Raw genomic sequence first — 11221 nt, 5'->3', positions numbered from 1 at the left:
TGAAAGGCGGACCACCAGCCTGTTCCTTAGGGTTGAGTGCAGGGTTCGAGTTCAGGAGCATGGTCCTGATGAAGGGGAGGAATGGGGATGGAAGTGCCAAATATCAAAAAGCGTTCATCTAAGTGAAGTCCCAATCAGGTGAGGAGTTTCCAGAGCTAAAGAAGGCTGCTTACCTCTCAGCCCGCTCCAGTTGACTTCTCCAACTTCCTTATTTCTTTCTTTTTATCCACACTCCTTCTCTGCCAAAAATGTCTCCTCTTTGTTCTCCTTCTTTCCACACACGGGCCACAGGTGTCCGTAATCATCTGATCACCTCTCTCACTCTCATCTGCTAATCCACACCCATCCCCCCCAGAAAACCAGCACTCCTCTGCTGCTGAGAAAGGGAGCATTCAGCCCCTCCCCTGGCTGATTACCACATAGTAAATAAAAGAGATGTTGAAAAAATCACTGGACTCTGTCTGCATCAATAAAGACACAATTATTTGTTAATATCAAAACCAGATTATTTACTTTAAAGCGGCTGTGAGGAACTTTAATACTGTGTGGATTTTGGCGCCCCCTGTGGGCAAAATGGAGTATGTAATAATAATTGATGAGACTTATATCGTGCCTTTCTAGGTACTCAAAGACGCTTTACAAGAAGTGCAATAAAATAGAAAACAGTATGTAGAGCACTGCCAACCTGGTATGTTAGTCATGAAAATTTGGCACTTGGATCCAATGTAGTCTAGCTATGAACAACTGGACCCTGGTTCTCCTCAGGTTGTGTCACCTTGTGAAGTGTGTGAACTGAACAAAGTCAAACATGATCAAAAAGCTGTTTTCCCCCTGTGCGTGTTATCTGTCTTTGAACATGTTGCACCCCATGCATCAAGGCTGAGTCTGCACTGCAGTGGCTCAGATCCTCCAGCTGACTATTTAACTTCAACCTGAAAATAATCTTACAAGAATTTCTGAAGAATAAGAATAGCAATTACACAAAGTTCTTTCAATTGACTTTCCACACCATCAGAAATGTTCTTACTGCGTATTAAGGTGGTCTCGGCTTTGTTGGGTAAGAGCAACAAGTAAAATGACTTTGCCTTTAAATGCAGAATGAACTCTGTGTCGTGTTTCCCGAGGCAGGCTCGGTATAAACCCAGGTCTTTGTAGTACACTTGGTGTGAAATTGAAAGAGTGTGACTGTGTATGTGTGTGTTTTCTCATCCGTCTTAATGCATCTTCTGTTATCTCCTCGACACCCACACGCTCTCACCTCTATATGTCTTTTTATTCCCCTCTACTCTCTCTCTCTCTCTCTCCGTTTCTCATCTCTCCACAGGACACGGAACCCGAGCAGGACAGCCATGGTCGCCCTGGGCATCTCCAATTTGTGCTTCATGCTGCCTTGGCAGTTTGCCCAGTTTGTGCTGCTCACTCAGGTAAACAGAGAGCGAGAGAAACGGGGAAAGAGAGAGAATGTGGGAAGAAAGCGCAGTGGGCTGAGAGATTAGGGAGAAAATAGAGACTTCACTGGAGAGAGGAGGTGCAGGAGATGTCTAGGTTTGCAAAGAAACAAGTTTTAATAGATTTTTCTTTTCCTTGTTGAAAAAAGATAAACAAATGGCAAAGCAATGACTAGCCTGAAGCGATTAGCTGACCTCTGTGGCTATCGGAAGAAAGTCTGAAGGCAGACACTTCCCAGAGCCCAATCATTGTTGATAAAATACTCTGACAAACTCATATAAAGCTTTATAGTTCAACTGGACCTCATGTCTGTCGTAGTGGAAAGAAACAACATCCCTCCAGCTCTCTAGTGTCTGGGTTTGTTTCTTGTCATACTCATAGACTGTATATATAATGGACAGCGTCGCTCCGCCTTTTCCCATTGTACGGTTTTTAAGCCAAAATGTCCCGTTTCAGAGAGCTGACATCTTGTAAATTTTCTGCAGCCAGAGTCTGCGCAGTAGTGTGTTTCCACGGTAACAGCTCCGCCCTACAGTGTACCGTCCTGAGGTCCTACGGAGTTTCTCTCTACGGCAGCTGTCAATCAAAGTAAAACCGGATGTAAAACCCTGTTTTTTAAACTCTAATAATGAACGAAAAAGAAACCTTTCAGAAAAAAGAGACCTTCTACACAAAACAGTCAGAAGAAGAAAGAAAGGTACTTTATTAATCCCCATGGGGGAAATACAATTTTTTCACTCGTGCTATTTTTTGGACATGCTACACACAGTTTTTTGGTATATACATACAATTATGCACACATGAACATGCTTAGGGAGAGATGTCAGAGTGAGGATGCTGCCATCAACCAGTGCACCCCGAGCAGTTGGGGGTTCCGTGCCTTGCTCAAGGGCACCTCGGCAGTGCCTAGGCAAGTAAACCAGCACCTCTCCAGCCAGTCCACTTGCCAAACTTCGTCTATACTGGGACTCGAACCGGCGACCCTTCGGTTCCCAAGCCAAGTCCCTATGGACTGAGCTACTGCTGCCTCCTCAGTACAAATCACCACAGCATACGGATGTGAGAAACATTCGTACGATGTGTATTTATTTTTTAAAGTTTGACCGCAGCCCCATTTAAATGAATGGGGGAGACAGATTGTTTTACCTATACTGCAGCCAGCCACTAGGGGCAGCAGTTTTTGTTGCAGCCTCACTTCGAGCCGAGCGAGATGACGTCCATTTTATTTACAGTCTATGGTCATACTTGATGAAATGGGAAAGTGATTCCACTAATGTTAGCTGCTTCTTAAGGCTGATTTATACTTCTGCGTCGAATCGACGGCGTAGCCTACGCCGGAAGTCTGCGTAGCTCCCGTACCTATGCAGAGGCCTACGCACGTAGCTGACGTGCACCTCCTCCAAAATGTAACTACCCGTAGAGCCGACGCAGACCACAAGCCCTTTGATTGGTCGGCTCGGCAGCATTGTATTTCCTGCATTTACAGCACTTCTGGGATGCCCGCTCATCGGCCGTGTATTTCATCTCCTCCTCTCTATTCTTCATGTAATCATGTCTGTATGATAAACAGCAACATGTATCAGCTGTAGATTAACATAACACGCTCTGAATCACTGTGGAAAAGTAAACAGAGATCGTAATGGGGCCGGAAACAGACGACCGGCTATCAGAGAGACCACACTGCCCTCAAGTGTTTCAGCAGAGAATTGCTGCGCGACACGGACACATCGACGCACAAGTATGTGGTGCTCATGTCCGCGTCAGCTCCTGCAGCGTAGGGGTGACGCAGAAGTATAAATCAGCCTTTAGCAGGTGTTTGTGGGCTGTAGTGGTCCTGTGCGTCTCATAGTGAGACACATTCCTCTCACTCTGCTGCATGCCTCTGTTTAAGATATTGAAATAAATTGGTCGTGCTGCTGCTTTTAGCAGCAACAGCCTTTTAAACAGACTTCACAGTTTGTGATGTCTTTGAGGTCTGATGCTGCAAAACTGAACCAGTTCCAAACAAACGATGAGACTGCTTTTAGGGAACAAACTCTTCATTGCTTCAACACAAGCAGAGCTTCATCGCATGAATAAATAATAACAAAAAAGCATGAATCTGTCAGACTGAAGAGCTGCAGTTTAAATCACGACTTCAGAACACACACTTCTCCTCTGCCAGCATCTGTGTGCAGCAACAGTGTTAGCCCACACTGCTGCCAGCCCCCTCAGGGCACGGCCACTTTCTGAGCACTGTTTTTTGTTTTATTTAACCACGATTATGTCTTTGTTTTATGTTTTCAAGCTGATAATTGAACTGGTTCGACTCAATCACTGTAGGCGTGACACATAGAGAGGCCAAGTACTGTAAATACACCCACACCGCTCACTCCTCATGCTGGATGGATTTACTAAAAGCTCTCCAGGTCTAAACGTTTTAGAATCACACAATCAGTCAAATGATTTTAATGTCCTGTGTGCTGTTGTTCCTCTCTGCAGGGTTCATTGTAATCAGTCATTATAATAATGAATATAGAAAAGTTCTTACTTTTCAAAAGTACAGGTTACATTTTGAAGTTTGTGTTGGTTAGTCAAAACTAAACACAGATTAAAAAATAAAAATAAAAAGCATTAGACATAAAGCAGAGACCACTCAAAGGTAAAGGAGTTTAAAAAACATCATTCAGTTCATTGATCCCAGAAACAAGTCTCTGAGTGTGGGCTTCTGCAAGCTAATGATGTACTCACAGCCTCACTAGGCTTCACCTACCTGGTGTTACATCTCAGGTGTAGCCTTACCTGAACTGCAAAGCTTTGTCTGCAGTCAAGTTGAGAGTTTCCTCACTAATGCTACTCATATAAGCTTCACCACAAACATCTGGACATCCAATGTCAATCACACTGAGGACGTGAAGCACTTAAAAAGCTGAACTGCATTTAGTTGGAATATAGAGTTGGTGCTGTCAGCGCAAAAGAACTATATAAAATCTGTCCCCAAAGATTGTATTTTTTACGTCGGCTCAGGGTGTTTTGGGTTAATCAACAGGCAATGTTTTTGTTTTATCAGGCTGTACTGGAGAGTATTATTATGGTAACCTGTCTGTTCAGCTGAAAACCAAACTCTCTCCCCTGGTGCAGACTGCCACGAACGTCATAGGAAAGACTGGCAACCCTTCCCTACAGGCCATTTATGAGCTGTCTGTTCTTGAGCAGGCTCAGAGAGTACTTTCAGATCCATTGCACATCCTTTACTCTGAGTATGAACTTTTACCGTCTGAAAGAAGGTACAGAGTCCCCAAATGTAAACTGAATCACTTTAAAAACTCCTTTGTGCCGATCTCTTTTAGAATTTTAAATAGTAAACTGCCTGTTCTGGTTGGGACAGTGTTATGGTGCTCTCTCTTTAAAGGTGACATATCATGCAAAATCGACTTTTTAATGGTTCTCTACCTGAAATATGTTTCCCTGGCCTGTCTACAAACCCCCCCGAAAATGAAAAGAATCCATTCTGCCCCTGTTTTGATTTCTCCACCTTTCTGTAAATGTGTGTGAAACAAGCCGTTTCAGTTTTCAGTGTTTTTCATACGTCACGACAATATCCGGTCTGTAACAGGAAGTCAGAGCTCGGAGCTTGTTCAGCCCATAGACTGTATAAAATACAACTCAACCCCTCCTCCGTTTTCCATTCCCTGCACACATGTGTGCTAACAAGGAGCTTAGGAGGGAGGCATGCTAGTTGTAGGCTGTCTTAATAGACACAAAGGTCGGTTTTACTCCCCACGTCTGCAGATTTTTATTTGTCATGGAAAAGTGCTAGCGCTAGTTAGCATAGCCACATAGCTACATGTTCGTAGCTGTGTACCAAGACACACGTCGACATACTGACAAATAAAACAACAAGAAACTCAAAATCTGTGACCAATGGTTCAGAAAGGTCCTGCTGCAGGCACCTCTCCGTCAGGATCAGATTCTGGATCAGATTCAGAGGGTTGAAGTAACGGGGGTCTGTGAGCAGCCGTGTATATTCAGCCAACATGTAAACATTAGATCAACGTGCTGGACAGCCGAGGCCACTTATACTTCCTGAGGGGGCGTGGTCAGAGAGAAAACCGACCGTTCTGAGCAGGGCTGAAAAAGAGGGTTTTTCAGGCATGCCAAAATCTGATTTCAAAGTGTTTTTTTGAGCATAAACTTTAAAGACATGTTTTGGGGACCTCTTAGACCAATATATTTTGATGAAAAAGAGCGGAATATGTCACCTTTAAGAGTATACTGTGTGATGTATGAATGTGTATTATTTATTGTACTTTTTATGTGTGTTCTTGTTGTTATTTTGATTTTTAAAGAGCAGGTGACATGGGCAGCACTGATGTCAAAGACACATTTCCTTACGGGGACAATAAAGGACATCGTATCATATCGCATCATATCGTAAAAGACACTATAGTTGACCAAACCCCTAATATTGTTAGACTAAAGCACACAGGGACAGGCTCTATAAGGCTTTTTTAGTTGTGGATGTAAAGAACAGGCACCCAGCTGGCTCATCAGTACAGTACATCCAGTCTTAAAGCTTACAACAGTGTTTGTATGTTCCGTTCTAGAGTAAGTCTTTAAGCTTGTATTCATTTCTTCTCTTCCAGGTGGCGTCCCTGTTTGCTTCTTACATCCTGGGTTACCTCGGTGCTGCCAAGATGCAATCCATCCTGGTCACTCACATGGTAAACTCCTCCATCAGTGTTTCTGTTTTGTCCCTAGTTCACAATCAGCAGCAACACTTCACACAAAAAGCAGCCAAGATATTTTGAAACTGAGGCAGAACCCAGCTGTATAGGTGTGACACACAAAAACCTCTCCTGAGAAACAGCATGTGAGCCTGAGCAGAGTGTGGAGGTTTAAGGTGTTGGCACATTAGCTTTCACTGTGGGTGCTGTTCCCGCGTTGTGCTCAGCATAAGTGAAAGTGTTTCCAGCAGCCGTCCTCTGAGCTGTAATGTGCTCCGCCTCGGTTCTCCTTATCTCGCTCTGCTTCTCGGCCGGGAGACTTTCATGAGCCGCAGCAAGGACAACACCAGGGGAAGACTTTTATTTCTTCAGCATTAGGAATGCTACTGCCTGTGCACAAGGACCTTTTAACGCACGAGGCAGGATGTGTGGGCAACTTCTCTTATCCTTCCAAGAATACACAGATCAATGTTAAAACGAGATTTGTGAAGATGTTGCTGTTTGGATGTGTGTGTGTGGGAGTGTGTGTGTGTGTGTGTGTGTTATTGGCCAGTTATCCCTCTGCTCCACATTCTTTCTTTCCCATAATCCCCTCAGCATGCCCGGCTGTTAGCCAGGGACTGTGTGCTCTGCAGATAAGCAGAAGACCCTTTGTGGTAAGATGGTGGAGATTTGTGTCAGCGGAAGGCATATGGCTCTGCATAATTCAGAGAACCCTGCGACGATTGCTCTAGCATTTTGTGTCCGTTCAAGAAAAGCGACTCACACACACAACGTTGTGTGCGTCCTCTTTGACCTACAGACTTGTTAATGAGCCTGAATGTGTCACCTTCATCAGGCACACAAATATTTAGAATTCCACCCGAGAAAGATTTTTTAAAACAATTTATCTGACTGACTAATTAAGGGCCTGTGTCCACTAACAGTGTTTAGTGCAGTGGCAGAGCTTATTCATTATACAGTACCACACCTTCTCATTCAATGGTTTTTATTTACTTTAATTATTTTCAACATTGTAGATTAAAACTGAAGGCATCAAAACTATACTAAAAAAACTATACTAAAAAGTATCTCGGGGTCTTGTTCATGAGTGAGGGGAAAAGGGAGCGGGAAATTGACAGACGGATCGGGGCGGCGTCTGCGGTGATGCGGGCGCTGTACCGGTCTGTCGTGGTGAAGAGAGAGCTGAGCCAGAAGGCAAAGCTCTCAATTTACCAGTCAATCTACGTTCCGACCCTCACCTATAGTCACGAGCTGTGGGTAGTGACCGAAAGAACGAGATCGCGAATACAAGCGGCCGAAATGAGCTTTCTCCTCAGGGTGTCTGGGCTCAGCCTTAGAGAGAGGGTCAGGAGCTCAGACATCCGGGAGAGGCTCAAAGTAGAGCCGCTGCTCCTCCGGATCGAAAGGAGCCAGATGAGGTGGTTCGGGCATCTGGTTAGGATGCCTCCCGGGCGTCTCCCTGGGGAGGTGTTTCGGGCATGTCCGACTGGGAGGAGGTGTCATTTAGAATGACCTCTAGCTTCTTCTGTGTGCATCTCTCCACCACAGCCCCCAGTGAGTCCAACCTGGTTCCAATCACAGTGCCAGCTCTTTTCACTAGTTTGACCAGTCGCCTCGCATCCTTGTGTTTTATACTGTGTTTTATAACACACTTGCCACGACAGACTGATAAAACATCTGCAGCATCTCTCCGCAGATGTCTATGGATCTGAGCCTCCTTAAGAAAAAGAGGCGGCTAAGTCATTCTACAAATGAACTCTTGACAAGGCTCATGTTAATTAGAAACCATTCCAGGAGACCACTTCATGAAGCAGACTGAGAGAATACCAAGAGTGTGCAAAGCTGTCATGAAGAAAAAGGGGGCTACTTTACAGAATGTAAAATATAAAACATATTCTGCTTTGTTTAACACTTTTGTGTTAATTAAATAATTACATATGTGTTCTTTCATAGTTTTGATGTCTTCTGTATTAATCTGCAGTGTTTCAAATAGTTAAAATAAATACAAACCCTTGAATGAGAAGATGTTTCCAGACTTTTGACTGGTAGTGTATATCAACAGTGCAGCTCACTGTTTTCAGCGCTCAGCATCCTGAGCGCAGAAACACCCTCAGTGTGAGCTCGAATGACTTGCCTTCTTTTAACTCAGTTAAAAGCAAGTCTAAAAAAGGTCAGTCTTGAGTTTGCTTTTAAATATGTTGATGCTCTGACTGTGCAGCCCTCAGATCTTCAGGTAGGGTGTTCCACAGGCGTGGGCCGCGGTGATAAAAGGCTGTCTCACCCTGAGTCAACAGAAAATTCATCTGCTGTCGTTTTGATTAAAGATGAGGTCATTCTTTTTAAGACAAAGATTTTCTGTTCACTCTTCTCTCTGCTCAGCTGATTCAATGTGAATATTGTTTCAGTGTGAAGAGCAAACATCTATTTTCAAAAATTATTGGAGCTACTCTTTAATCTTAAAAGAATTGGCAGCTCCTGACATCGCTTCAAGGTTATAATGCCTCTGGTTGGGGATCATTGCCATACTGTCTACATAATGCAGAGTGGTGCATTATTTCACCCTTCACAGTGGGATTAAGCATCATGAATTCATGAATAGGATTATATTTTGCTTGTGGCTGTGTATTCAGAGTTTATTGCATTAGTTTAAGTCTCTGGAGTGTTTCAAAAAGTCTTATTACTGGAACTTAATGCAGTCTATCTGAGGCCCCGGACCACCCTCCTGCTCCAGAGAGACAGAGATGTTTTTTGCCCCAGAAACAGGCTGTGTCTCTGAGCTCACTGCCAAGCTTCAATCTTGGCATTGTCTCTTATTACACAACAGATTTCTCACATCAAGCTGCCTGAAAACAGCAGTCTGGCCTGTGCTGCACTGTCCAAACACAGCCATGAGAACACCACAGCACCGTGACAAACCAAACCTCCTCTCCTTCTCTTTGTTATCTCGCAGATCACACTCGGCGTCTGCTTTGTCCTGATGTTTGGCAACTCGATGCTGCTCACATCTTTCTACGCCTCCTCACTCATCTCCATCTGGGTGAGTCAGACCTCAGAGTCATATTTATTGTTTGTCCATTGAATATACTTACATTGATTTGGTCAGAGAGAGGATTCATGTTTTATCTAGATAGAACATGTATTTTCAAATACACAAATACAGTATGAACCTTTTTTGAGTTTTTTTCCTGCTTCTGAATTCTGTAATGGTGATTTTATTTCAGGCGATCATTGCATTGAAGGATCGATTTGCTCAAGTCTTCAAACCTGGAATCATTCTATGGGTACGTTGAGTGTGTCTGTCTTTTGTCCAGAGTGCTACACATAACTCAAATACAGAGCTGAAACAAAAGGTTGATTCTATAAAGCTGCAGTAAGTTAACTTCCTGGTAGCACGGGGAAACATCTGAGAAGGCTGCGTCAGGCTGATTTCAGCCAAACACCACTAAAAGCATCCAATTACACTTTGTTACTCAAAGGTGGGATGAGTAAAACCTTTTTTCCAACTATTAAATTAATCTCCAACTTTTCCCAGATACCATCACTTGATTTGTTTCAGTATTCTAAGGAAAAACAGGTCAATAGACTCACATATCAAACTGTTACAGAAAGAGAAATCAGAATCAGAAATACTTAATTTATCTCAGGGAGGGAAATTTTGGTCATTACAGAGCTCTTATAGACAGCGTGTTGTAGAAAGGGTGGTGGATGTTGTCCATGATGGCGTGGAGCTTTGACTGAGTCCTCCTCTCTGTCACCACCGTCAGAGAGTCAAGCTCCACTCCGACAACATCACTGGCCTTAGGGATGAGTTTGTTCAGTTTGCTTAGATGAACAACGAAGCTCAAGCTGAGCCAAGTGACAAAATTGAGCCTTGTCTATGATGGGACCTAACCAGCTCCCTTCCCTCCAAACCCAAACAGCCTCTTCTGACAGTGATTGCAGGTTGCTGTCTGAATCGTGTGTGTGTGTGTGTGTGTGCATGCTTCTCAGCCAGTCAGTACGTTTCTCCTCTTCCTCCTCAGGTCATGCAGGGTCTGGCTTGGTTTGGCTCCACAGTTCTCCTCAAATTCATGCTGTCCACGATCCTCTGTGCCTCTGATGATGTAAGTTTCACAAGTACTACAAGTATTGTGGTGAATCAGACAAACTAAGGATGGTTCATAATACAAAATTATTCTTCACTCCTTATAATCTTATCAATCTTTCCACCTTCCACTTTCCACTTCTCATATTTGGATTACATTCAGAAGATATTCACTAACCTTCATACCCTCAGCCTTCCCAAACAAACATTAACTTTCACAGACACACTTTTTGTTTATTTATTCATTTTTATACATGTTTATAAATACATATATATTATTATCTACTTATTTATTTATTCATGTATTTATTCATTTACTTTTTGTATTTAATATTAACCCCTTGAAATAGATAATTAGGAAACTGTCATTCAGCCATATCTGTTTCTTTATCATTATTGATATAATATATTTATTTACTTTCCTATTATTATTACTATACTATATATATATTACCGGTACTACTTTTCTCCCTCTTTCATTTCTTACTTTTTATAGATAATTTCTGCTCAATTTTTTTATGAACATCAATTGTTTTTCCTTTGTTTGTTTGTCTCTTTTTTTGTTTTGTTGTTGCTGTTGTTTTGTTATTGTCTTCTTCTTCTTCTTCTTCTTCTTCTTCTTCTTCTTCTTCTTCTTCTTCTTCTTCTTCTTCTTCTTCTTCTTCTTCTTCTTCTTCTTCTTCTTCTTCTTCTTCTTCTTCTTCTTCTTCTTCTTCTCTTCTTCTTCTTCTTCTTCTTCTTCTTCTTCTTCTTCTTCTTCTTCTTCTTCTTCACCTCCTTCACCTTCTTCACCTTCTTTACCTTCTTCACCCTCTTCACCTTCCTCTTCACCTTCCTCTTCACCTTCTTCTTCTTCTTCTTCACCTTCTTCTTCACCTTCTTCTTCTTCATCTTCTTCTTCTTCACCTTCTTCTTCTTCTTCTTCTTCTTCTTCACCTTCTTCTTCTTCATCTTCTTCTTCTTCACCTTCTTCTTCATC

General features: G+C 42.8%; 1 protein-coding gene across 1 annotated transcript in view; it reads left to right on the top strand.

Moving 5' to 3' along the window:
* The window catches only part of dpy19l1l (dpy-19-like 1, like (H. sapiens)), a 50160-nt gene that overhangs the window by 26652 nt on the left and 12287 nt on the right, over positions 1-11221 (top strand). Inside the window, exons 9-13 of the mRNA XM_034698700.1 lie at positions 1325-1424; positions 6075-6152; positions 9109-9195; positions 9380-9439; positions 10181-10261. Of these exons, the coding sequence (XP_034554591.1) occupies positions 1325-1424; positions 6075-6152; positions 9109-9195; positions 9380-9439; positions 10181-10261 (406 nt within the window). The remainder of the gene's footprint in view (positions 1-1324; positions 1425-6074; positions 6153-9108; positions 9196-9379; positions 9440-10180; positions 10262-11221) is intronic.

Source organism: Notolabrus celidotus, chromosome 12, assembly GCF_009762535.1.
Source record: "Notolabrus celidotus isolate fNotCel1 chromosome 12, fNotCel1.pri, whole genome shotgun sequence".
NCBI lineage: Eukaryota > Metazoa > Chordata > Actinopteri > Labriformes > Labridae > Notolabrus > Notolabrus celidotus.
The sequence above is the reverse complement of the archived record's forward strand: the minus strand, read 5'-3'. Positions and strand labels throughout refer to the sequence as shown.